Source organism: Alexandromys fortis, unplaced genomic scaffold (genome assembly GCF_014885135.2).
Source record: "Alexandromys fortis isolate MF-2015 unplaced genomic scaffold, M_Fortis_MF-2015_v1.1 scaffold_228, whole genome shotgun sequence".
Classification (NCBI taxonomy): domain Eukaryota; kingdom Metazoa; phylum Chordata; class Mammalia; order Rodentia; family Cricetidae; genus Alexandromys; species Alexandromys fortis.
Genome location: NW_026068115.1, coordinates 1,424,110 through 1,451,352, shown reverse-complemented (window position 1 = coordinate 1,451,352; position 27,243 = coordinate 1,424,110). Strand labels below are relative to the sequence as shown.

Below are 27,243 nucleotides of genomic sequence, written 5' to 3'. Positions count from 1 at the left end.
CCAGGCAGGCAGGGAGTGGCAAGTATACAGAGGCCTCACCCACACCCAGGAGCTGGTTCTGCCACAAAGCCTGCAAAACGGGCGATGTGCCTCCAAAAATGGAAACGGGAGCCTGGTGCCAGCGATTACTGGGACTTCAGAAGGACATCTGCTGCCACAGTAGAGCAGCTGAGGCTCCTTGGTAGCCTCAGTCACAGCTGTAGGATCCAGATGTGTCCTGGCTTGTGGGTAGGCAAGGTGTTGGGTGTCAGTCCCACCAATGCTGACCCAGTGACTCTTAGGTGTTTAGGCACCAAGTCAGGGCTTAGAACAGCCTGCTTGACTGGGAACCCATCAAAAGCCATGCCTGGGTTTGGTGCACACCAAGACTGGGTTGCCTCTGCCTCTGAGGAGTGGTAACAAAGGCTTGGGCAGGGGACAGGATAGGAGCAGAGGGAGCCAGCCCTTCCACTGGAGAGAGACTGACTGCCCTTCAACAGGCTAATCTGATGGGATTTTCACTAATCTGGCCCTTTGGAAGTTCAAATGGCCCAGAAAATTGGAGAAAGGGGTGGCCATTATCTGTTCCTTCTCCACCCCAGCACCTTCCCCTCACCACCCCAGAAAGTACCTCTGCACAGGCTCTGCAAGGGAGCTTTCCTGCCACCAGGGCATCTCCAGCCTCAACTGCAGCTTCTCTCAGAAGCCATGTCTGAACTACTTAGCACCCAGTGAGGCCCTGGACCCGCCACTCTGATAGACTGTGATAAGGCTGTAAAGGAACTTGAGGGCCTGCTGGCAATGCGGGGGTTAGAGCAATGTACTCAGACCAGTAGCCAGCCAGCTCCTCGCAGATTGGAGCAAAGGACTTGCTGTTGGGGACACAGATACTGGCTACTTCCAGACCACCAGAGTCATGCTCTCTTCACAGTGACTCACATGTCTGACTTGCCCTCCCTGGGGCTTTGGATGTGACACAACCCAGTAATGGTAAGAACTGTGTGTTGTGTATGTGTGTGTCTCAAAGAACCCAGGATGTGGAGGGGGACGGAGATGAGACACAAGGCCCCAGATGCCTATGCTATCTGCCACAGGCTTCTCCCAAGCCTGGAGTGAAGGGTGAGCCAGAGGGGACATGTGACCTGGTTCTTTGAGAGAGGCTTTCCAGACCATTCCACTGGTCAAGCCAGAATTCGAAAGCAGCTTTTTCCAGCCCATGGTCTTGCTGGGTCTGTGTCCTAGGTGGGGCCTTTGAGGTCCCCCTGCCAGAGGCTGGCACCAGGTGAGCCTTCAGCTTTGTGCTCACTCCCTTTCCTCCACAGGAGAACTGACCTCAGCTGCTATACCTCAGCCAGTGCTTGGGGTCAACTATTTTTGTGGGATTTCAGCAAAAGCTTTGAAAGTGAGAGAGGAAGGCAAAGATACAGACAGATCCCAACTTCCCTTCTGTCCTCCCTGTTCCAGGTTCAGACTCTGACAGCTTTCCCTTGTGACTAGTCCTTTATTGTGGATGTCTAGAGGGCTGTTTCTGGCCTTGCTCACTTTGAGCCCCAGGGCATGTGTGCTCTGGGGACCGTGAGAATCCTCAGTGGTCTAAGTGAGTGGGAGGATGGAATTTGTCCCAACTCTTAACCCTGACACCATGGGACGACACCACAGGTGGCCTCTGGGAGGTGGCAGCCATGACTACACGACATCTCTTGCCAATTACCCAGCCCTGGGCCCAGATGAGGCCCCTCCTTATCTGCTGGGAAAATAAACACTTCTTTCCCGGTGCACTGCAGGGGTGCAGAGCCATGTAGCTTCAGCAGCGTGTCTACTGTCACCGTTGAGGGCTCACCATCAAGGCAGTCAATGCATGGCCATGGCTTTCCATTCTGTCCTTGTGGGCGAACAGCCTTAGAGGAACTGATTGATTTATTTAGCTTCCCACTGCCTTCTCCTGCATGGCTACAAGGCACGCAGCACTACACTGCCAACAACTAATCAGATGGCTGAACGGAGTCCTGCCACCATGCTGGAAGCCACCTCATTGAGTATGTGTTTAGGCACCAAGTCAGGATTTAGAACAGCCTGCTTGGCTGGGAACCCATCAAAAGCCATGCCTGGGTTTGGTGCCCACCAAGACTGGGCTGCCTCTGCCTCTGAGGAGTGGTAACAAAGGCTTGGGCAGGGGACAGGAGCAGAGGGAGCCAGCTGTCATCCTCTACCCTTCCACTGGCCCTAGGGGATGCAGACGGCTCTCCTCTCAACCAGACTGTTTATGTTTAGAGACACTTGTGACTCCACAGGGACAGGAAGCAGCTTCTGAAAATACACAACACAGGATGGAAAGAAAAGGATAAACCATCTGGATGGGGACAGAATACATGAGTAGGTCAAAGGGGACTCCCTCCATGAGGACTTAAGCTGAGCTATGCTGAGACCTCCTGTTGGCCAAAGCAAAAAGGGAAATGTGTCAAGCTGCCCGGCTTCTAGGAACTAGCAGCAGACGCCAGCTGCTCAGCTCAGCTGGCCAGTGGGCTCCGAGAGGCCTGAGCTTACACACAGGGCCTCATGCACTTCTTGCCACAAGATAGGCAGACTATCCCACTTGGGGCCTCGGGAGCAGATGAGGAAGGAAGGGACTATGGACCATATCCTGTGGGGACTGCTGCTGCTGAGATTTGGACCTTGGATCCTTTTGCCCGTCTGGGCTCCGGCCAGGCACTGCATCGCTCCCCTAGGAGGCCCAATGGTTGAGAGTATTTGGGAGTTCCTAAATAGCTGTCCCCTAGCACCTGACAGGCCTGGTCATACTCTTACGGGAGTCTCTGAACCCCAGGCCCTAGTCAGGCACTTGTTAAGTCTTCCTGAAACTGAGGCCTCAGAGTTTCAAAAAGACTTGGCCTGCCCCACTGCTGACTGTTCTGGCCTGAATTGCCCACAGGCCTTCCTGATGACACAGGGCTACCTAAGAGGTGATCCACACAACCAATCCACAAGGGCATCTTTTCTAGCCAAGCATTTACAATTTAAAATGCATCCCCTTCAGCTAGGGTGTACCTAAGCAGCGGTGCTTCCATCTCTCATTCCCCCGCCAGAGAAAAGTCTGTGTCTGCTCTAACACCTCTCAGTCACCTGGCTCAAAAAGAAAGACACTGAGCTTGGCAGTGGTGGCGCACGCCTTTAATCCCAGCACTCAGGAGGGAGAGGCAGGCGGATCTCTGAGTTTGAGGCCAGCTTGGTCTACAGAGCAAGTTCTAGGACAGGTACCAATGCTACACAGAGAAACCCTGTCTCAAAAACAAAAAACAAAAAAGACACTAAACCACACCTTATAAAGAGACTGGGATTTTGATCCCAGACTGTCTGGAACCCAGGAAGTCAAAGAGCTCCACATGGATCAGTGATGGGGCAGTGTTGTGTGCCTGCAGCGTGCACAGCAGAGTCATGGGACAGTACCCAGAAGCCAAGGAATGAGTCTCTCTGGGTGTAGCCTGGGACAGTCCCCGGCCATCAGTTTAATAATGAGGATCTTTAGGTTGACCAGTGCTGATCCCAAAGCCCTTATATATTAGGGCTCCAAATAGGCGGTGAACTCTTGAGAGTGCCCAGCAGTGGGTCCCAGCAGGCTGGTGGGAGGTGACATCAGATAGCCCAAACTTCACCTGTCTTGGTGGCCTGTGCTCCCCATGGACCCATTCCCAGGACCCTCCTGTGGCTATCTTAGATAAGTAGGACTCAACAGGCTGGCACCATTCCACAGCTAGGGAAGGGAAAGGTCTGCAGTGAGACCCACGTTAGGCAAAGCCGGGCGTGACTCCATACCCACTCCAGTGCCTGTGAGGGACCTCTACTGATGAACAATACACAAACATGGCTACTGAAGAAACCAGAGAAGAGCAGCAGGGATAGATACCCCACTGGTCTGTCCCCTTCTTGGAGCCCACAGTACAGCAAGGGTGGCTTGATCACATTCCTGAGGCCATGTCTGTGAAGGTGAAGGATAGCTGGGTCCGTGCAGCACCGGTACTGCCCTAAGCTGGTAGGGTGAGCCTGTCCTTCCTGTGCCCCCATGGAACACCAAGCTGCACACGAGAGACTTACCTCATACAACAGACAGCCGAGGGACCAGATGTCTGACTTGAAGTTGTAGCCATTCTCATGGATCCTCTCTGGTGACATGTAGTATGGTGTTCCCACTGCAACACAACAAGGGGCAAGAACAGGGGCTCAGGAGAGGAGATACGGCCTGCCCACTCCTGGGCTAGAGGAGATAGTTGCCCATGTTAACATAACTTTAAGAGGATCCCCAGGATCCCTCAGATTTAAGAATTGGTTGGGGCCACCATAGCCAGGGTTCAATATGACTTCACTGCAGAAAAGCAAGTGGCTACTGTCCCTTTAGGTGACAGTTTGTATCTGGCACAGCCCAGAACAAGCTCTCAACAGAAAAGAACTACTGTTCACGTTGACATGAGGGGAAACTGAGGCTCGGGTAGGTGAAGAGTCTTACATAAAGGGGACAATTCATTACAATGATCAACTTTATGATGCTGAAGCCCTTCATTTCACCAAAGATACCGTTCAGAGCTGATCGGCAAGTTAGGCTGTGGTTCCCAATGATGGTGCTGTTGAGGAGGAAGCTTGTCAGGGGGCGTGCGCTGAGAGTTTACAGTCTCACCACTTTCTGCTCATTATGATCTCTCGGCTTCCTGCCTGGCTGTCTGCTGCTGTCCTACTGCTGTGAAGAGACACCACGGCCACACCATCACTAAAGGCAGGAACCTGGAGGCAGGAGCTGACGCAGAGGCCATGGAGGGTGCTGCTCACTGGCTTGCTCCCCATCGCTTGCTCTCAGCCTGCTTTCTTATAGAACCCAGAACTACCAGAAGCCCAGGGATGGCTCCACCTCCAATGGACTGGGCCCTTCCACACCAATCACTAGTCAAGAAAATGCCCACAGGCTTGCCTACAGTCCAGTCTTATGGAGGCATTTTCTCAGTTGAGGCTCCCTCCTCTCAGATGACTCTAGCCTGTGTTAAGTTGACATAACACTGCCAGGATACATTCGGCGCCTCCCCAATATGGACTCCCTCTCTGGAACTGTGAGCTAAAACAGGTTTTTTCTTCTGCTCATGGTACTTATCACAGCAAGAAGAAAGGAACAAATGCAGAGGGACAGAGAAAACCACCTCCAGGTCTATCTGACATGGACTGACACTTAACCAAGACGGTTTGCGTCTGAAACACGCCTCCCCCAAAGACTACATGCTAACAGTTCACAGCTGATGGCATAATTGGAAGGTGGTAGGATCTTCATGGAGTGGGGTAAAACCTCTGCTTTGCTCCAGACAGGGTATAAATTCTGTCCCGTGGCTCTGAACACCCTGGGCAGGACAGCTCTGGACATGGGTCTGTTATATAACAGGCTGCGCGTATCTTTTCACTCCTCTTCTTTGTAGCCTAATGCTACATCTATTCCACAGACAATGGTCTGAGACATGGTTCCCGTGAACGCGTGTGTCTAACCGTGGCTTCATTGTGTTAGCAGCCATCACTCAGACATGGCTGAGAACTGGACATCCTATTTTGTACTCGCTCCATGGTTGTAGTCCAGGGCTGGTGGCTTCTCAATAGAAGAACTGCCAGCTAATATGAGCAGCTGTGACCTCTTACGGTCAAGTGGGACATCAAGAATAAACACCTGCACACTCTAGTCATGAGAATACAAAAACCAAGCCAATGGCCAGGTGTGAAGTGAACAGGTGTCACAGCCCAACCCTGGGCAGAATCCATAGGTCTTGATCAGCAGTGGGAATCTAGGGACAAGTAGCATTGCATTCCAGCACCAGGAGCTACAGCTGGAGGCACCCCTGGCCAGGAGCCAGGGTTAGAGCTGTGTCCCAGCAAGGCTGCCCCATGGCTCTTCCCACTTGTTCTGGGTCCCTTTTATATTTGCTAGGCCCAGGCAGGAGGGTCTCTAGGGTGGGCATCTTCAGGAAGCCTGCAGACCTGCCTAGCACCTTGGTCTAACTCCTCCCCAAGCCAGTTCTAGCTGCCATCTAGTCTCCTCTGAGCTCTGCTCCACTGTGCTTGTGTACTGGGAAGCTACAGCAAGGCCAGCCACCAGGTTCTCCCTCTGGCTCTAAAGCAGAGCCTGGCTACGGCCTGCAAGAGAGCCAGGACTGCCAAGGAGAGGCAGGAGAGCTGCGTTCCTCTCCTTACTATTGCTCTTCCACCTCACTGAACCCCTCTACATGAAACAGGTTGTCCTTGAACTCACTACCTGCACCCATCACTACCTTCTTCTGCTGCAGTGTGGGGGCTGGAATCTAGATTTTGCCCATGCTAATGCTCAACCCTTGGGCCACATGTGCAGCCCTTGGCTTTGTGAGACAGCACCTTACTAGGCAACCCAAGCTGACCCTCAACTTAGGATCCTCCTGCCTCTGCTTCCTGTGCTGGGATTACGGATGTGCAGCACCACGCTCAGGGAGGAACTTTTTTCCAAGATGCCGCCTTCAATCCACCCATCCACCTGTCTGTCTTGTCTACCCACTCATCTGCTACCTGCTCGTCGGAACCCGTTCACACATCCGTCTGTCCCTACACACGCCTTTCCATCTGGTGGTTGGTGGAGCTGTGGCCCGATGCTGGGGGAGAGCTGCCCACCCCAGAGAGTCCAGCAGACAGTTGGTGAGTCTGCACAGGCACAGCCACAGGAGGATTCTAGTAAACATCTAACTTGGCCTGGAGTTTGGATGCTTGTCCCTGTCCTGAGCTCCTGGGAGCACACAGCTAGTTTGAGAGGAGCCCCTGAGCCTTGCTCACCCACCTGCTTCATGTGGGAATGAAATCAGGCGCTACTAGCTGAGGGCAGTTTGCCCATTCTGGAGAGCGGTGTGCCCTCTGGGCTCCTGACCCAGGCTTTCTCATAGGCTCCGGGGTACTGTGCTTTGGAGACGGGATATACAACCTTTACCAGGGGAGTACGAAGCTGAGGAGCATGGCACTTCCTTCAGCTATGCCACTTTACCTGGGTTTTCCAGCCAGGTAATGACAAACAAGGAAACACGATGGAACATAAGACATCACTTGTGAGACAGATAACACAACAGACTTGCAGCAGGCCACTGGGGGATCCGGCTCCAGATCACAGAGAAGAGTGATTCTGGGGAACCTGGAGAGAAACTGGCAGGAAAGGGTACCTCCCTGGGCAGTGTCCTGTCCCAGAGGAGGACCAACTAGTTTCCCATGTGCAGCAGAGCGCACCCTGCCTGGTCCCAGTCCCTCCTCACAGCTGGAGCCAAGGTCCCAAGCCTAACCTTCCCGAGTCTTCACCCTGGAACCTAGGACTCCAAACCTGGCAGAAACCACATGGACCTCAAAGTGGAAGACTACCTGAAGAGCCCCCACCAACACGCACCCCTCTCCAAATGTACTACCAGGGTTAGAAACGCTTATTTGAGACGCTAGGCATGAAAAAGACCAGCGCCTGCAAGCTACCTTTCCCCAGGTGGCATCTGATCCACCAGGTGGGGCTAAAGCCTGGACTCCAGGAAGGATGGCAGGCAGATCTATGCAAACTGCCCCCTGGTGTGACCTGTTCTGGCTACTCTCTGGCCAAAGGCCACAATGCCTCTCTGCCTTGGTTCCTCATCAGTGGAACTGGACAATGCTTAGCAGCTGGTTTTCCCAACTGGACAATGGAAAGTGGGGTTGGAAGAGTGTTTGGTCCTTGGTGAATTCTCACCAATAAGCAAGCATCCCTGGGCATGTCTGTCTGTGTGGACCGCAAACCCACATGGCACGCTCTGGTCGTACACAGCAGGGTCCAGTGCATGGCAGCACTGGCGTATGACAAGGAGAGCTCTGCCCTCCTCACTACACGTCCCTGCCCCAGGCAGCTTGGTCGGACCCCTCTCTCTACCTGTCTCCACACTACAAGGGATGTTTCCTTGCCCATGTACCAGCAATTAGCGGTATGACCTCACTTCTCTCATTCTCAGCTACCTCAGCAAAATGAGGAGGAAGGTCCTGAGAGTGAGGCCATCTTATAAAAGCAAAATGTTTCTCAAACATTTCTAAAGGCCACCCTCTTCTGACCTGCCCGTTCAGTGACCTGAGTGGACACTGAAGTGCAGGGTGACTGGTGGCTAAGGTAGCTGAAGATTCTGGGTGATGCTGGGCTCCTCCAGGCAGAGCTTAGACTCTCAGCCAACACCTGCACACACATTCTGCCTCAGGGAAAACGTTCCACCCACCCTCTCACCATCTCGTCTCTGCTAATCTGTGGCCCCTTGAAGGCAGGGAAGCCTGGTCTGGAAGCCCATGACCAAGTCAGGCCAAGAGCCCCTTGACTGTTTTCCCTGATGGGGTTGTCCCCAAAGGGCTCTGCTTCCCCAATCCCAGAGAGACGGTCTGAGCAGCCGCCCTTCCTACTCCGTCCAGTCTCAGCCTGAGGCACCCTGTCACCACTGTCACCACTGCCAAACACGAGGCCTGCGTTCCTGCTCTCCAGACCCACCATTTGTCTCGAAGCTGCTGCCGTCGCTTGGAGCGAGTCACTTGCTTGTAGCTTGTGAGCTGTGTATAGGCAAATCTTTCATTTTTCTTTCATTATGCCGGCGTGTACTGTCACTTAATTTTTATGTATGCAATACTTCTTGACAAATATGATCTGCTGCCTGGTAATTCGTCTGACGCTCATTCTGTTCCGAGCTCTAATTACGGCTCCTATTCCTGACACAGAGGCAGCCACTCTGCCACCGCTGGGTACCGCACCTGTCAGCCGACCATGGCACTGACTAATGTCCTTTCATGCCAGCCTCCCGTTAGCAAACACAGGCACAGGAGGGGCCAGAAAGGGAAGGCTCGGGTCCGCAGCTTTGGGTGATGAGGAGCTTGCCAGGACAATGTGGCTACTGCCCCAGCATCCCCACATAGTAGGGGCACATTAGTTGCAGAGGATGAATAATTCATAGCCACATACAGGGTGAGAAGGGCCTCTACATCCTTCCTGTGTCATGGTGTGATAGCAATTAGTTCTATTTCTTGTCCAACCAGACTTGTGTGCACTTGGCTGTGTACAAAACTGGTGGCAGAAGGGTCCTTTCCTCTAGAACTCGGAGACTTTGGGCCATGGGTTGTGGGTCTGCACTGCTAACCTCCAGGGCCTTGGCTCCTAGAGCTGGTCCAGCAAGCTCTGACTCCTGTGCCTCCTGAATCTGGTGCACACGGCCTGGAGCAGGGAAGGGGCCGGGAGAGTGCCTTGCACCCATCTTGCAGGATCTGCGCAGGAGGCCTAGGGAGGTGTCCAGTTCTTCTCATTAATGGAATAAGTGCAGTGGTCTGAGCGGATAAATCACACTGCAGAGGAGCCAGGACTCTGCCATCTCTAACAAGGCGATCCTAACCAGCTCTGACTAGCCACTGGCTGACAGGCCCAGGAGGCAGTGCCTTTGCTCTTTCCTTGAGTTCCAACCTTTTCCAAACTCTTAAACCAAATGTTATCAGGGTAGAACACTTACTTGCCTAGCATGTGGGAGGCCCTGACTTCTGTCACCCCACACCACAAAGGAATGGCATCCTAACTCAGTAAACAGGCAGACTGGGACCTTCAGAAGGTGAAGCTTCCTTCTAGTCACGGAGTCAGTAGCTGGGGATCCCTGATGGACGCCCCTGGCCCTGACCTTGTGGAAGTAGGCAATGAGCAGGATAGATCAGTATTGTAGAGCAGGATAGACCAGTATTGTAGCCTTGGCTTTGAGGGACACCATTTGACCTTGAAATCTCTCCAGCTCCCTGAACTCCAGTTTCTAGGTCCTGTGGTGCCTGAAGGCCAGTGGAGGTTAACACAGCATCCTCAGGTCCTTGGGTATGGCCCCTAATACAACCTTTCCTTGGGGTTAGGGAACAAGGGAGTCAAGGAAGAGTATTTCCACTAACACTTCTGCAAGCTGCTGGCTCATTTCTCCCAAGTGCATGCCTGGAGCCTCAGCCATCATGACCTGAATGAACAGCGACAGTTTCCAGAGGGAGCTTTCTCACAGAGCACCCAGACCGCCACCAGAAGCTGCTGTTGGCACCCAGGTGTGGGGGACAGAAGACACATGGACTGGAGCTGCAGAGTGGAAAGTAATGAGCAGAACCAGAGGGTTTTCCGGGTGTGGCCTCTGTCCCTTCTGCCTCCCCTAGTCATGCCCAAGAGATGCTGGGAACTGACAGGGGGGGGGGGGACAATCAGGGAGATGCCTGCCTGCCTGCCTCTCATGAATTCCTCTAGAACTCCTGCCCCTGGGTGACTGCACAGGACACCTGTCTGTGCCACACTGGCTGTGTGAGCTCCTTACGCTAACGAAAGGGAAGGGGCTCCATTTTCATCACTCACGCTTCCTGCACATAGATTCTGAAGCTGACACAGCCCCGCCTCACCGGAAGCTCACCTGACTGAGTCTTTCCCCTCTTCTCTCAGCAGCCGCCCTCTCCCACCCTCAATAGGGGCATCTAGGCCTATACCCATCCCCAGCCACCCAAGCCCGTGCATGGTTCCCCCAATTGGATGTGGGTCCTCCCTGGCCTTCCCAGTTGCTCTTCCTCTACAGTCCAGTCACCTGGCCCCACACCCCAAGACTGACTTCATAGTCTAACAAGCAGGTCCACTTGGAGTACATGCCACAGGGCCAATAGGGCACAGCAAGAGGACCCGCGAAGCAGGCAGATGCAGCCCACTCTGTATAACAGGGTCTGTTGGCCTTCCAGGAAGTACTCGAGGTGACCTAGAGATACAGGGATGCCCCCATGGCCCCTCTGGGCCTCAGTTTCCTCTACTCTGGATCTATACCAAAGCAAGAGTGAACTCTAGGGACTCAAAAAGCATCTGCCCCACACTATGCAAATGCTTCTGGCCAGGTCACCGAGGCCCACAGCCCCCTTACCTAGTGAGTGGGCTGCAGTGGTCTCCGAGCTGAAGAAGCGGCCCAGGCCGAGGTCACCAAGTTTCACAATGCCTGTAGCTGTGATGAACACATTGGCAGGCTTGATGTCTGCAGGGCGAGGACATGGGGTTGGTGTGGGAAAGTAGGCTTAGAAAGGACAGGAGGCCAGAGGCCTGGGAGGGACCACAAATCACCTTTGGGTAATGGGTAGGCCCTCCCTCAGGGCAAAACCAACTGCCACTCAAACATCAAAGCCAGGTCCCTTTCCCTGAGGCTTCCCTGTGCCCCTGCTTGCCACCCAGAGGGACCTTGGGACAGTTGCTCCCCAAGCCTCGTTTTCTTCACCTATAACATGAGTCTATCTATCTCCCCCCGCTTTCCAGGTTAGCCATGAGTGGGGAGCAGAGATCTCTATACCACTGTCTCCTTTTGTATGGCTGCCAGTGCTAGAAGACTGTCACCTGCACAGCTGCAGGGGGAAATGGAGGCACCAGTTTGACACCTTCCCAGCAAGCTTCACACCTCAGGGTGCCTCTCAGAAGCACTCACCGGTGTCCCACCTCACTTCCTGGTGTGGGATGGGGCTGTAGTTTGCTTAGCCAACTCCTACCAAGGTGTCAAAGCCCACAGGAAACTTCCTTCCTCTGGGCAAATCTGGCTTCAGTACCAGAATCGGCCACATCAAGGACGAGTGGAGACCGAGTGCTGAGGTGGCCCTGTTCCCTGAAGCTTATGTGGTGACTACTGGCGTCAGGCGGGTCCCTTGCCCCCACAGGTGCTTCCTGACATGGAACAGAAGTGAACGCAGCTGTTGGATATCCTGTGTGGGGAACACTAAATGGCCTAACTCATTCTCAAGGCGGCTCTTAGGGCGCTTGGAGATCTCAGGGCTGGGGTCCCAGTTCCCGCGGGGCACACACCTCGGTGCATCACACGCCGGGAATGCATGTGCTCCACAGCGCTGCACAGCTGCACAAAGTACTTCCACACGGTCCTCTCAGGAATAAGTCGCTTCTGCTTCTTGAAGTACTGTAAGGAGACAGACAAGCCTGCGTGAGCATGCCTTCAGTGGTGGGGGCACAAACAAGGTGCGGCAGAAGGCTGTGTCCACACCTCTGCCCAGAGGACCCCGGGGAAGGGACACTCAGCCTCAGCCCTGACCATGCCTGAGAAGCAGCCATTGTTGCTCCCATGTCCTCAGAGCCAGCAAGTCCAGTGCACTGTGGCTGCTAAAGGCAGAAAACCCTTGGAGAGACAGCTTATCTTTCTCAAGCAGCCCCTTGGTTGCAGTGGGCATTAATCTGCTTCCTTGCCTAGTGTCTTAGAATATCTACTACTGTGATGAAACCCCATGACCAGAGCAACTTTGCAAGAAGAGGGTTTATTTTATCTACTACTACCACACCAGTCTACTATGGAAGGAAGTCAGGACAGAAACTCAAACAGGGCAGGATCCTGGAGGTAGGAGCTGATGCAGAGGCCATGGAGGGTGCTGGGCCCTCTTCCACCAGTCACTATGAAAACGCCCACAGCCGGATCTTACGGATGCATTTTCTCCTTCGAGGCTCCTTTTCACATGTTACTTTAGCCTGTGTCAAGTTGTCATAAAACTAGCCAGGACCTAGTAAACCACACTCAATCCCCCAGGAAAAAAGAAAGAAAAAAGCCAAAGATACAACTCCCCCAGGGTGCACTGAAAGAGAACTGAAATAGAAGGTTCTGGTAAGACAATGCAGGAACACGCCCTGAGGCACAGGGGCAGTAACAGATGTGTGTGTTGGGGTGCGCGAGCTATGGTTTTAGTGGCAAGTGGCAGCACTGTGGCCTCCTGCCAAGCAAAGACTCTAGGGTAGGAAGCCAGGAACTGCTAGGTGCCTACTCCTGGTGAGGGAACAGAAAGTCATGTCGTGGACAGGCCATGCTCAGCCATGCTGTTGGGCCCTCAGGAAGAAGCATGAAGGCGCTGAGGGCTACAAGGGGAGGCTGGTTAGGTCTTAGTTCCTCAGCACATCTCATGATGCTGGGAACCTGCGGTAGGGACCATGCCCAGAGAGACTACACAGCCAGCAGGTGCCTTATGCTGGGATCCAGAGCTGGGCACCTCCAGCTGCAAGGCCATGACAGCAGCCAGCTGTTGGCCTAGAAGCTGAGCCCCTTGAGGCTCTCCTGAGGTCCTTCTAGGCGGAGCCAGAGGGCTAGCTGTCCTGGTCTCCCAGAAGACCTCTGCCCTGGGCCATCCCCAGGCCTCTGCAGCAGGCTGGGTGGGCTGTTATTTACACCACAATGTTATTTGGTCCTCATTATAGTGTTTACGTGAGGACGCGTGCAGTCGGGAGTGGTGATTTTCTAAATGTCACATTCTATAAGTGCTAGCTGACATTTAGTAGGAAGGCACAGAGTCTCTGGTGGGTTTCAGACAGTGGCGGCTCTGGGCTTCACCAGCTCTGTAAATAATACCAGCACCATGGTTGGCTGGCCCCTGAGGCTGCAAGCCCTCAGGACACAGGCCCCGCTGACCAGTGGGAACACTGTGGTGTGACCCAGGCTTGAGATTGGTTGCAAAGGCGGGGTTCCCCTGGATACCTAGAGAACTGGGAAGGATATGGCAATAGATCCTACCAGGCACCAGGCAGTGTGGGTATGAGAAAACTCGGTGTGGGGCCTGCTAAGCCATCCCAAGTGTGTCCAGTTAGGGCACCGCCCCAATTCCCTTGCTGGCTGGAGTTGCCACAGTCCTAGTCCTGCCTGTGAGGAAGCCTGTGCAGTCGGCTATTGGGCAGGAAGAGCTTCCACACTACCCAAAGTCAGTTCTCTGTGGAGCCCAGGGCACACAGAGAGGCCAGCAGGCTAGCTGCCCAGTCCATCTCCTTTAGTTTGAAGGAGTTGGTCTGGCCTACAGCCCTTTCCCAGAATCCTCTCCTTAAACAGTCACCAGGAAGGGGAGCAATGCCTAGCACCCCCAAACCCTGGCCAAATGCTGTCTGCCTCTATTCCAGAGTCTGAGAGGTCCTAGAAACCTGAGGTCCATGGGCTGCAGCGGATGGAGGGTAAAGAGGGCTCCAGTTCTCTGCTCCTGCTCCACCCCCACCCACCCCCTGCTTGCCACTCAGTCTTCCAAACACAAGGCTTATTGTATCTGCTCCTTCCAGGAGTCTGAGGAAGCTCCTGAGCCTGAAGCCTTGACCCCATGCCACCTCTTCGCCTGGGGCTCCTTGTTGGAGCACAGTGCACCTCACCCTCTGGAGTGCTTATCCAGCTCCTCTCTCATCTGCTCTGAGGTCAACTCAGCTCTGGGATCACCTCCTCCAGGAAGCCCCCCACCCGCCCTGATTCCACAGACCCTACCCTGGCTCACTCTAGAGCCTACCTTCCTGGTGGAACTCAAGGCCCTGGGGGCACCACCAGCAGTGGTGGATCCCTGAGGTCTTGGTGGGGGCTGGCACATAGCAAGATGGCGGAGAGTTGCGCATATACATGGGGTATGTGTAGGGGGACGGTAAGTGAAGGGGCATGAAACATGATGGATTGCGTCTGTTCCCACCAGAGATCCAAGTGGAGATTAACACCCTGCAAATGCATTAATATGTCAATGGAAATATAAAAGCAGGTGATAACAGCTCAGTAATGCTGCTTCCCAACGACACCATATTCCTAGGGGCCAAATTTCTGAAGAGCAACTGACAAACAACTGCCTAGTCCCCTGTGCCTGCTGGGAAGACAGTCTATGTCGGCCCTTATCCAAACACAGCGGGAGCTCAGTGTGGGGCCTGAGCGTGGCTTGGCTTCCCTTAGGACAGGCTAGGCTCAGGGAAGACAGATGATGGGGTCCATGCCAGCAGGGACATGAGGGGAGAAGTAAGGATTAGGGCTTTTTCCCTTAAAAGCTGTGTTGTCTTTGGCTGAGCTTGCTGAGGAGAACACAGGCTCAGTGGCTTAGCCTGCCTTTGACTGATGATGACACTCTCTCAATGGAGCCGCCATGTCCCTGAAACCAAACCCAAAGTAGTTCTACTCCTGAGTCCTGGGAGGGGAACAAGGTAGTTTATGTCATATCAGAGAACATGGCACTCACAGATGCTCAGCTGTCACAGACCAGGCATGGACTCCTCACTACGTGGGCAGTGGAGACAATGACTGTATTCTCAGACAAGACCACCTCTCTGGGCCTCAGTTTCCCCTACTATATAGATTGTGGCAACTGGAGCCATAGGACAGACATGTCACCTAAAGACTGCACACTTTAAGAACCTGTGGTTCTGGCCAGCTCAGTTGGGGCGGAAACACTGACTATGGTTAACAAGAGACTGAACCACAGAAGTGAAAGCCTCTGCTTTGCTGGACTAATGGATACTAGTTGGCTGGAGATGAGAACACAGCACTGATAGAAGAGACTAGCATCACTGAGGTGAAACCTTCTGCGATGTGTGCCCAGAGGCGGCCAAGGTTGCACCCTGTACTGGCAGCTGAGCTTGGTAGTGGGGGGAGGGGGTGTTGAAGAAATGCAGGGGACAGCAAGCAGCAGAGGCTTGGCACTGAGGGAGCCCAGCACAGGCTATCAGTGAAAGTGCAGCCCAGCTGCAGCAGAGACCCCAGTGTTGGAGATGCCGGTACCATGGGATGATCACCAAGAACAGCAGTAGCAGTGGAGAGGATCCTGCCGGAGGAGCCGAGAAGACAAGCTGTGTGTGCTGCAGAGGGCATGGCTGGGGAACTGACCCAAGTCCTTTGGAAAAACCCCGAAGATCATGAGTGGATCCCAGACACCAGTCACTTAGCTATTATTAAGTTTGGCTTTAATTTATACACATTGTTACTGTGCCCCATTCTTCCCCCTAAAGTAAGGAAATATTTAACTTAATTATTTTTTACTTTACAGGACTTGGAATTTTTAAAGAAACTGAATTTTTAAGTTTGAATTTGTAAAGGTGGTGGAACTTTTTAAGTGTGTAAAATGTCTTATATTGTGACATTAATATTAGTGTGTGATCTTGGGAAAGAACAAAGAAAAGGTTATGGCTCCAGAGTGAAGTGCTTGTGTGTCAAGCTGACAAGGGGTCAATTGTGCTGCCTAGTTTTATGGCAACTTGATACAATCTATAGTCACCTAAGAGGAAGAAACCTCATCTAAGAAATGCCCCTGTAAGATCAGGCTGTAGGCAAGCCTATAGGGCATTTTATTTCTTTTCTTTTTTTTTTCCAAATATTTACTTATTTATTATGGATACAATATTCTGTCTGTGTGTATGTCTGCAGGCCAGAAAAGGGCACCAGACCTTGTTCCAGATGGTTGTGAGCCACCATGTGGTTGCCGGGAATTGAACTCAGGACCTTTGGAAGAGCAGGCAATGTTCTTAACCACTGAGCCATCTCTCCAGCCCCCTATTTCTTTTTTTTTTTAAGATTCATTTATTTGTGTGTTTTATGTATATGAGTGCTGAATCTGATCCCATTATGGATGGTTGTGAGCCACCATGTGGTTGCTGGGAAGTGAACTTAGTACCTCTGGAAGAGCAGTCAAGTGCTCTTAACCACTGAGCCATCTCTCTAGCTCCTGGCATTTTCTTAACTACTGGTTGATGTGGGAGGGCCCCATGATGTGGATGGTACCATCTTTAGCTGGTGGTCCTGGGTTCTATAAGACAGCAGGCTGAGCAAGTCATGAGGAGTGCCAGTAAGCAGCACCCTCCATGGTCTCTGCATCAGCTCCTGCCTCCAGGTGCCTGCCCTGCTTGAGTTCCAGCCTTGACTGTCTTTGATGTGGAAGTGTAGGCCAAATAAACTCTTTCCTCCCCAGGTTGCTTTTGGTCAGGTGTTTCATCACAGCAAGAGTTAACTCTAAGACAGAAATTGAAGTCTGATCTTTGGAGGTGTTGACTATCTATCTGTTCCTGTTCCTTCTGTACAGAAAAGTGTCCCCATGTGCTCTAGGATGGAGCAGTGTAGGTGGTCCAAAGGCTCCTCTGTGTACCATAGCCCTGACTCATCCTGTCTGACAGGAAGACAGAGACAGGCCAGGGTCGTCACTGGGACATGGAGGAGTGCCATTCAGGTTGAGAGGACATTGTTCTGACCTTGATCATCTGGGAGAGGTCACCTGCGTCAGCCAATTCCAGCACAATGTTCAGCTCGTTGTCTTCGATGAAAGAGTCCAGATACTTGATGATGTTTGGATGGTTCAGTTGCTGCACCAGAAAAGGGAGGGGGTCACACAAGTGATGAATGTCACAGCCCCAGTGTCTGCCCTGCACACGTACCCGACACCCCTCCAGTGCAGCATAAGGCCAGCCTCTGCCCAGACTTAGCTCATGGGTTCACAGAAACATTCCTTCTGATCTTTTGTTCTTTCTCAATGTCTCAGCCATCCCTTGGAAACCTAAGAATCCTTCCTACCCTAAGCACACCTGACTACTGATTCACCCAGTGTGGGTTTCTGCCTCTGGTCTTCATGCTGAGGAAGTGAGTGGAGGCCAGGCAGGGGGTAAAAATCAGCTCTACCTCACATATGGGACCCGGATGGTGATACCATACCTACATGGCTGCTGGGTCTAGGGAAGCAAGAGAGCACTCCCAACACTGCTACATGGTGGCTGACGGTGTAGGAGGTCCTTCTGTATTTGGGTTGCTTTCATTGGTTGATCAATAAAGAAACTGCTTGGCCTGATAGGGCAAAACTTAGATAGGTGGAGAAGACAGAACTGAATTCTGGGAGGAAGAAAGCAGGGTCAGAGAGTGCCGCCATGGAATCACCAGAATCAGACATGCTGAATCTTTCCTGGTAAGCCACGACCTTTTGGTGACATACAGATTATTAGAAATGGGTTGAATTTCTAGCCAATAAGAGGCTAGAACTAATGGGCCAGGCAGTAATTTAATTAATACAGTTTCTGTGTGATTATTTCGGGTATAAGCTAGCCAGGCAGCTGGGAGCTGGGCGGGATGAAACAAAGGGCCTGCTCCTCTTTACTATAGTTTGAATAGTGCAGGAGGTCCTCTGTATTTGTGTTGCTTTCATTGGTTGAATAAAGAACCTGCCTTGGCCTTTTGATAGGGAAGAGCTTAGGTAGGCAGGGAAAAGAGAACTGAATGCTGGGAGGAAGAAGGCAGTGTGGCAGATGCCATGAAGCTCCTGCCTGAGACTGCCACTGGTTAGAATCTTTCCCAGTAAGCCACAACCTCGTGGTGTTATACAGATTGGTAAAAATGGGTTAAATTAAGATGTAAGAGTTGGCCAATAAGAAATTAGACCTAGTGGGCCAGGCAGTAATTTATACAGTTTCTGTGTGGTTATTTCGGGGGTTAAGCTAGTTGGGTGGCGAGATGTGGCCCGTCCCTCCTACTACAGGCTGACACTGCTCATCTCTCAGTGGACAGTCAGTGTCTGATTGACAGCATCCCTTCTAAAGGCTCCAGAAGCCTTTGAGTCCAGCTAGCCTGGGTCAGCAGGAAAGGGTGTTTTCTCAGGCCTAATGAGAATTACTGCAGTCAGGGGTCTGAGTGGATATGGCTTATGCAAAGGCCCTGTGGTAGGAGGGCTGACCAGAGGACAGAGTGGCTGATGAGTGAGAGCAAGGCACGGGGAACTAGGGGCCCAGGGGACGGGCATGGGGTAAGGTGGGGGCAGGGACCTGGACGCCCCAGAGCACTGAAAACACTGAACTGGTCAGACCCAATTACAGCCTTGGTTATTTACGTATGTGTCAGACCACTGTCAATGAGGTGATGAGGTGCTGGTAGTATCTCCCTCCGTGCCTTGCATTTTCATTTCCATATGGTGGCTATGACAGACAGTTGATTTCTGCCTTCTTTTGTGGATAATCCCCTTGATATGTGGGGACACGGCTGTGTGCTCTAGCTATGACAAGTCCCTGCAGTTTTCTCCTATAAACTTTTGATTATAGCCTTAGCTTGTGTTTTGTTCATTCTTTGGGGAGCTCATTCTGTACGTCAGTCCAGACTGGCCTGGTATTCACTACGTAGCCCAGGCTAGCCTGGTATTCACTACGTAGCCCAGGCTAGCCTGGTGTTCACTATGTAGCCCAGGCTGGTCTTTAACTCCTGGCAGTTCTTAGACTCTTCTGTGTTGGAATTACAGGTGGATGACACCATACCCACCTTAGCTTTAACTTTCAAATCTGTGCACAGACTACAGAAATGTTCCTCAATTTAGTCTTTCATTTTATTTTCAGACTAATCCATTTCACAACCGTGTGTGTGTTGTGAGGCAGGGGTTACAGCTTCCCCAGCACCCTGTTCAAACTGTCCACTGTCTACTGAATTATTTTATGGTTGTTTTGAGAAGGTTGTTAGGGGCTAACACCAGCTTCCATTGCCATGGACACGTAACACATGAATGTGTGCATGCCACGGCACCTGTGTAGCGGTCGGAGGATGATCTTGTTAAGTCGGTTCTCCTATCTCTACAGGAGCGCTGGGGACTAACTCAGGCGGCCTGCATACCCAGTGCTTTACTCACTGAGCCTCTGCTGGCCCCACCTTGTTTTTTGAGAAGGAATCTCTTGCTGATCACTAGCTTGCGGAGTAGGCTGGGTTGGCTGGCCAGTGAACCCCAGAGGCCCTGCTGTCGACCCCTCCTCAGTGCTGGGGCTACAAACCAAACAAACAAATATGGAGGCCAGGAATGGTGGTGCACACCTTTAATCTGAGCACTCCTGAGGCAAAGGCAGGTGAGTTCAAGGCTAGCCTGGTCTATACAGTAAGTTGTAGGACAGCCAGGGGTATATAGAGAAACCCTGTCTCAAAAATAAACAAGCAAAAAGCAAACAATAAAATGGGTTCTAGTGAACTCCTGTCCTCATGTTTCCAAGTCACTCACTCTGCCGACCCAGCCGTCTCCCCAGCCCCATGCTGTTTTTACTTCTTTCATTTTTTTACACCATCCTCTCAATTCCGTCCAGTCGGTATTCCTGCCATTTAGAAGCTGGGTGAACAGAGGCTCATTGAAGTTAAGTCACTTGTGAAAGGTAGCATCGCTTGCAAAGGAAGACATCAGGACTGTAACCCAAGACTTTTCTCCTCTCTGTCTCCTACCTGGGGCCCTAGGCCTGGCAAAATCAACACGGAGACCCTAGGAAGGAGGCAGGCACAACTGCACATATACCTGACGCCCACGTGTGCCGTTCAGATAGGCCCAGGGTGTCTGACCCTCAGATAGGCCCAGGGTGTCTGACCCTCAGATAGGCCCAGGGTGTCTGACCCACGGATAGGCCCAGGGTGTCTGACCCGCGGATAGGCCCAGGGTGTCTGACCCGCGGATAGGCCCAGGGTGTCTGACCTACAGATAGGCCCAGGGTGTCTGACCCGCAGTACCCTAGAAAGCCGGCCCAACCAAGACTGGCCAGACGCAGGCAACTCCTGGCCAGACCCAGGCAACTCACCTTTAGGAGACCAATTTCCTTGACACAGTCCTGCCTGGCTTTGGCATCCATCATCTCAAAGATCTAGGGCAAAAGGAAGCCAGAAACAGATTCAAGCCCCTGCTTACCCTGTTCCTTGCCCAGCACCCAGAAGAATAAGAGTCCCCACTCTCAGCAACAGCATGAATGAGACCGTGTTTCCAGGCTCACTCAGGGCCCATGATGCCTCCTACATGAAGAGTCACTGTATCTGACTCACAGAGCAGGCGCTGAGGGCCACAGCCTCTGACCTCGCTGAGGTCACACCCTGGTAATTGGTATGTCACCAGTGTTCCTTCTGCAGGGGCCTGAAGCCTAAGCCTTGTATGGACAGACAAAGGCAGCCATTGGCAGTGTCCCAGCACAGCAGCCAGCATGCAGAAGATGGCCCAGAATGCCCTTGGAAAGGAAAGAGCAGACAGTTTCTCAGCTGCAGGAGCCTGACGCCCAGTGTCCTGGAGAGAATGTGAGGTCACAGATCAACGCTGATGCTATACAGCTTGTGTATTCCCATCCAGGGACTCTGCAGAAGAACCAGCAGAATAAGGCAGTCTGTGGGGAGGATTCCAGGTATGTGCTATGTGCTTCCCAGCCTGACCTTGCCGCTGTGCCCCTCCCCCACTGTGACCCCAACATTGAGAAGGACTCTGAGAGCCAGGGCCTGATGGGCAGGGGCTAGCTTGCTTTTCCCTAAGCTCCCTCTGGCCTGGGGAGTTAGTAGGTTTCTACTGTTTTCCTCATCTGAAAAATGGGACAATAATCCCAGCCCACAGGGCTACTGTCAGAGTCCTGTGTCTGAACACATGATTGTACACAGCAGGTACCTAATGTGTACATACTTTTCTTTTATGTTTTACAGAGGGATAAACTCGAGTCCTCTAGGAGGTAGGGTCACGGTGAAGCCATTTGTACTTGTGGCCCTGACTCACCTGTACCTTCTTCAGAGCCACGATCTTCCTGTCCAGCAGGCAGGTGGCCTTGTAAACCTCACTGAACTGTCCTCGGCCAATCTTCTTCTCAATCTGGAAGTCCGCCAGTGAGCAGCGAAAAGACAGGGTGTTGGGGTGCCTCTGTAAGAGACAGAGGCGTGTGATCACTAGGCTGAAGCAGAAAGCCTGGGACTGGACGGCTGTGGCCTCTAGGATCCCAGTATCCCAACAGTACCCCTCTAAGCAAAGAAGGATTTAACACACACCCCCAGTAAGGGTCCTGGTAAGAAGAGTGTGGGACAAATGTCACATCAAGGGGGCAGGACAGTTCTAGTCTCATCCAGGCTCACCAGCCCCCCCCCCCCCCCCCCCCCCCCCCCCCCCCCCCCCCCCCCCGCCACAGGTCAGTCACCATTAACTGGGACAGGTTCCTCATCAAGGGAAGCAAGCTAAGTGTTTGGACAACCTGCCCATCACAGTGGCACAAAGAAACCAGACTGTGGAGACTGCAGTCATCACTGAAAGCCATGATGGAACCTGGCCAAGAAGACTAGGGGCAGCCTCCTGCCAGCCCATGCTCCCTCTGCCTCTTCCCTCTGCAAGGTCAATGCTGAGCTGACCTTGATTCTGGGACCTTGAGGCACCCTTGGAAGATGGTTTGAGAGATCCCTGCCTGCAGACTTGAGCAAGAGGAAGATGATTCTGCTGGACAAACTCTTAAGGAACTGCCAATACCTTACTACTCACCAAGTGGCACTCAAGAGGATAAGCTTCTCCAGCACTATTCATGCCCAACATGGTGCAGCTGCCACCTCAAAGTCAACTCACCAAAGCCTCAGAGAGACCCTGAGTGGAGCCCCACTGCTTCCCTAGTGCTAGAAAGTGAGGACTGTGGGGTGCAGTAGTGCCAGCTCCAAGGGGTGAACTGCATCGCCAACTGCAGGAGCACAGCTGAAGCCATGCTTAGACAGAACCAGGGTGGCTCCTGGGGACAGAAGTACCTGCAGAGGTGACAACATGCTGTTGCAATTAGGTACTTGAGAGCCTAAGGCCTGGCCAGGAAAGCAGATTCCTTGTTGGATATGGGGCTGTGCTGCTGGGGGTCCTGGGGTAAGGCCTTCCCCTCTGGGGCCCCAGCATTCCCCTGGAACAGTGGCGGGTGGAGAAGGGTGAGCGTCAAGGCTACCTGTTCTGTAAACATGGGCCTTCTTACTAGGTCGGGTACTCTGCCCAATTCTGCCATGGCTCCAAAGTCTAGTGGACATGAGGTGGTAGTTGTGGGGTAGCGGGTGACCACAGAGGCCAAAGTTCTAGTTCACATCTATATAAGGATGACCCAGATGTGCAATGCATTTCCTGTTGCAACTCATTCATCCTAATTAGAGAAACGGTTTACTGTAGTGAAGCCTGGCGGTGCTGTGCACTGAGGCATGTTCAGTCCACTGGGGTGGGCAGGGTGCTTCGGGGGCAGCCTCTGCGCAGGTGTGGGCATCTCATGACACAAGGGCACCTGCGCATCAGAGTCCTGACCCATTAGTTCTGGAGGGTGGGGGTGGAATCTTCTCCCCCTCCGGGCCAGGTGTGTGTTGCCTACCTCACCAGGCCTGTTTCCTGATCCAGGGTACCAGGGTACCCTCGACATGGCTCAGCTTGCCGAGTGCCCGAGTGCCACTGAGCCTGTCATCCGTTCACTAGGGCTACACTGTGGGCTGCTGGCAGAGATGACACAATGGGAAGTGTCATTCCTGGCTCCTTGGAGCGGGGGTGACCCTCAGCTCTTCCTCAGAGGCAGAGGAGATTGGCCAGCGTCTAGGGCTATGAGGAGGCAGGCTGCTGATCCTGCAGCAATCTGCCACACACTGCTTCCTAGCACAGAGGAGGATGGTGTGGATCAGGAGGAGGAGGATGGAGGACTCTGAGAGCCTGATCAGAGACAGCAGGAGTCAAGGGGAAAGCAGGTCCATGACAATTGTCCCCAGCCTCAACTTCCCTAGAAATGTCACTAGGCAGGACATACAGGGGACAATGGGAAAGGACTCCCCTAGGACACCCATCCTACCCCAGAAAGCCCAGAGAAACCCAGGCTTTCTTTCCCAAGTCAGATCAAATCAGGGCACAAGTACCCCTACCCCTTTGCTAATTTGAGTTTAAAATGTTTGAACCACAATACACTTTGGCCATTGAGAAACCCTTCTCCCTTTGCTCACTCCCTAAACAGGAGCATAAAATTACATGTTAGAAGGATAAAAATGCATTCGCCCAATTAATTTTCTGAAATCTCATTAAAAAATTTAGCCTGACTAAGTCAGACTTCTGACCTGAATTTTAATCATCTTTACACTGCATGGGCCTCTTCTCCCCCATACTGGTGACGCATCATTAATTTTAAGGCAACTGTTTCTATGATTTTAAAAAGCACACTTCATCAGCATGACACTTCCTGTAAATGAATTTCACCTTTAAAGACATCTGACACCATGTGGACAGGGAACTTACAGGGGAGTGGGTTTCTACGAAGCAAAATGCTTTAAATATGCATTGCACAAAAGGGCTCAACTTACAAAGATCTATACTGTCAGACACTGTGAGGCCAACCTCACTCAGCAGAGTGGCCAATTTCAAACCACAGCCAACCTCCGCTGTTTCTACTCCAGAGCACTGGATACTTCTCCTCCGAGGCAGAAGGACTCAGTGATCACACAACACAGTTAGCATGATTCGTCACTGCCATCATCCCAGCCTAGATTTACTGCAGGCTTCATGGGCCATCAGCTCACAGAGCATTAAGGAAATGCTTATAGCATACAGACATTATGACAGGCACTAAACATTCAAACTGCAGAACGCCTCTACAAGATGATCCTGCACCTTGGTGAGAGCTGCCAGCTGAGAGCACTGGCTGACAAAGGCTGGAAGGCGAAGGCCGGAGGTCCTTCTCCACCTTCAGCCCAGTACAGCTGGCCTTTCTTGTGGGCTCCATTCATCCCAATTTAACCTGAATGTGCCTCAGGTCTCAGCCCTAAGGGATCATTACAAAACCCATATCGGGCTGTTCCTTTGCTACGGGCTCAATTGAAATGACCAAGCACCAGTTCTTTGTGCTTGGCTGAGAAGGTAGGGGTGTGTATGTGCGGTCTATATTATTCTCTCTGTTCTCCCTGACCCCTGGTCACCCACTGGACAAAACCAGCTACCCCATTCTCCACTCCTCCCCAAGCCCTCTAGTGTTCTCCTTCTTAATTTGTTTATAGAGGGGTCCCCAGTGGGTCATGTATCCCAAGGGCCGGTACTCAGATAAGGACCTGGAACAATCTTCTAAATTCATGAGCAAAGCCAACACTCTTCAATTGTGTATGTGTGTGTGCATGTGCATCTGTGCGTACATGTATGTGCGTGTGTTTGCGTGTGTGTGCACACAGAGAGTAGAGTCAGTGTCCACTGTTTTCATTCTCCATTTTACTTTTGAGATGGTTCTCTCACTAAAGCCAGAACTCACCAAACTCAGCTAGACTGAACAGTGAGTGCGCCCCAGAGCTCCACATGTCCCCACTTTCCTGGTGCTGGGTTACAGAAGTGACCCACTGTGTACAGCTTCCATGTGGATGCTAAGCATCTGAACACAGGGCGTATTTGCATGGCAGGCACTCTATTGACTGAGCCATCTTGTCACATCCTTGAGTTTCAACAGCCATGAACATTTGGTCATTAAACCTTAGTCATCCACCACCCCTTCTTTGTTTTGTGTTGTTGTTGTGTGTTTGTTTTTTGAGACACTTTTCTATGTAACAGCTCTGGCTGTCCTGGAGCTTACTCTGTAGATCAGGCTGGCCTTGAACTCACAGAGTTTCACCTGCCCCAGCCCCCGAGTGCTTCCATCCTCACTCCTTTGGGAAGGCTGGCATATAGATGTTGGTCTGTGAAACCTACACTCATGGATCGCTGCCCCCAAAGCCCTGCACAGTGTATACACGCCTCTCTAATAGAAGTGAACTGTCTGTCAGCAGGGGCTTTTCCCACAAGGAACTTTTCCCTTCTACACTCTTCAGCATTCTTCAGGGGTTGCTCCTTCTTGACTCTATAGCCATCCACCAGAGTTCCAGTTAAAACCCAGCCTTCCTCCATGCAGGTGAACCAACCTCACATGCCAACGCTATGGTTCAGCAAGCAGATTTCCATGTGCTGCTGGCTCTCTCGGCTTCTGTAAAGCCACTGTTTGTGCCTGGAAGGTTAACAAAGCCATGGGTGGACTGTTAGGAGCTCTGGCCTTTCTGCTTTGTGAGGGTAGATTTAACTGTGGGAGCTCTGACTTTGAAAACTGTAGTAATTTTTCAATTATGAAAATAAAGTCCAGGAGAGGCTCCAAAACTACAGAAAAACCCTGTCTCAAAAAACAAAAACAAAAAAGAGAAAGTCTGCACATAGAATTTCCTCAGCACCACTGACATTTCCTTGATACTCATGGTGTCAGGAGTTATGCTGGAGTCAAAGTGTATCACGTCATTTGGACTTCACAGGAATCTCAGGATAGAGCTGCCATCGTTGTCCCTGCTGAACTAATGAGGAAACTCAGGATGAAAGGCTTTGGACCCAACCTCAGAGCAGGCAGAGCCTCATTCCAGGTTCTAAGGATGGCCTGCTAGGACACATGCCTCCTGCCATAAACGGACATGAGCTCACTGTCCATTCCAAATGTTTATTATGCTGACACGGGAGAGGCTTGGCTGCCATGCTCCTCAGAAGGGGTGAAACACAGACACTTGGTGAGAGGACTGAGATGTGCCTGGCCACCCCTTTCCCTGTCCCAGCCTGGAGTTTGCACAGCATACTCGGCCATGCACCCCAAGTCTTCAAGCGTGGCCAGGTGACAGCCACTGCCCAGAGCAGGCTACACTGAGTGATTGCATCTAATTACACTTAACTATGTCATCACCCACTCCAACATGTGCGACAAGCTGCCGAGGACACTGTCACTGCTGCCTCCTCGCCTCGCCTCGCCTCGCTTGAGAAATAATTACAGACCTCTCTCCTCTGCCAAATGAGCCTGTAATTAACCCTAATTGCTCAAAATGCAACTGGCTAATTCTGGGAGATTAATCAAGGGGGATTCGACTGTTAGCGAATGACTTGATGTGACCAATGGCTACATTACCTAAGCAGGCCCTGCTGCTCCAGCCATCAGCATCGTGTCCCGGCCAACAACGGACACAGAAGACAAACGGCACAGATGTCCTAGGATTGTCTACATGCCTGCACAGTCCATGAGCTCACGCAGTATGTTTGTGTGCTTCTGCAGTAGGACACAGCCCTATGCCATAGATCACAACACAGTAAGAGTGCAAGCGCGTACGACTTGAAAATCACTTGCCTCCCTGAGTGGGTGCCTGTACTTTATAATCTGCACAACGGGTAGACCCATTAGTCCTCCACCAGGAGCTAGGGTGTCAGAAGCTGTAGGAATATGGCTGTCTTGAATCTCCCACTGATTTAGGTCTCTTGGCCTTTGGGTAAAAAGCTGACCCTGCCCATAGGGTCCTAGAGCATCTTGGTCCACCCAGGCACCACGCTTGCTGCTCTGCAGGCCACTGCCTGTCATGTGCTTTGCTTGGGCTCTGGAATCCTGGCGTTACTTCTGATTTATAGTTTTAAGTTTCTATCCCTGGAGGCTGTGTGCTCCCTAAGAGTTGACCTGGGCCTGCTTCACACCACACCTGAGGCAGTGCACTACACACAGAGGATGTATTTGAGATACAGATGTATCTCGCTGACTCACTAGTACAGACCATGCTTCTGTATACTAGGCTAGAGAGGAAGGGAAGACCCCCGCAGGAATGAATTTTCCAAGTCCAGAGCCATGTGGGGGCGTGCACACAGGGTGGGGGAACTTGTGGGGGGGGGATGCTGTGTGTCAGGGGCAGGATCTTCTCAGAGAGTAGCATCCGGCCTTGTGGCTTGGAAAAGACTGAGAAGAGCATTCTAGGTCAGAAAACAGAGCTGACAAAG

At 52.2% G+C, this 27,243-nt stretch overlaps 1 protein-coding gene across 4 annotated transcripts in view; it reads right to left on the bottom strand.

The window, feature by feature from the left end:
- Positions 1 to 27,243, bottom strand: part of Nek6 (NIMA related kinase 6) — a 73,862-nt gene that overhangs the window by 6,545 nt on the left and 40,074 nt on the right. For 3 of the 4 annotated variants that reach the window (XM_050124844.1, XM_050124845.1, XM_050124846.1), the window contains exons 3-8: positions 21,244 to 21,384; positions 20,297 to 20,359; positions 16,973 to 17,083; positions 11,822 to 11,930; positions 10,902 to 11,009; positions 4,069 to 4,163 (exon numbers count right to left, since the gene is read on the bottom strand). In XM_050124844.1, coding sequence (XP_049980801.1) covers positions 4,069 to 4,163; positions 10,902 to 11,009; positions 11,822 to 11,930; positions 16,973 to 17,083; positions 20,297 to 20,359; positions 21,244 to 21,384 — 627 coding nt within the window. The remainder of the gene's footprint in view (positions 1 to 4,068; positions 4,164 to 10,901; positions 11,010 to 11,821; positions 11,931 to 16,972; positions 17,084 to 20,296; positions 20,360 to 21,243; positions 21,385 to 27,243) is intronic. The other variant, XM_050124847.1, reaches the window with a different exon arrangement.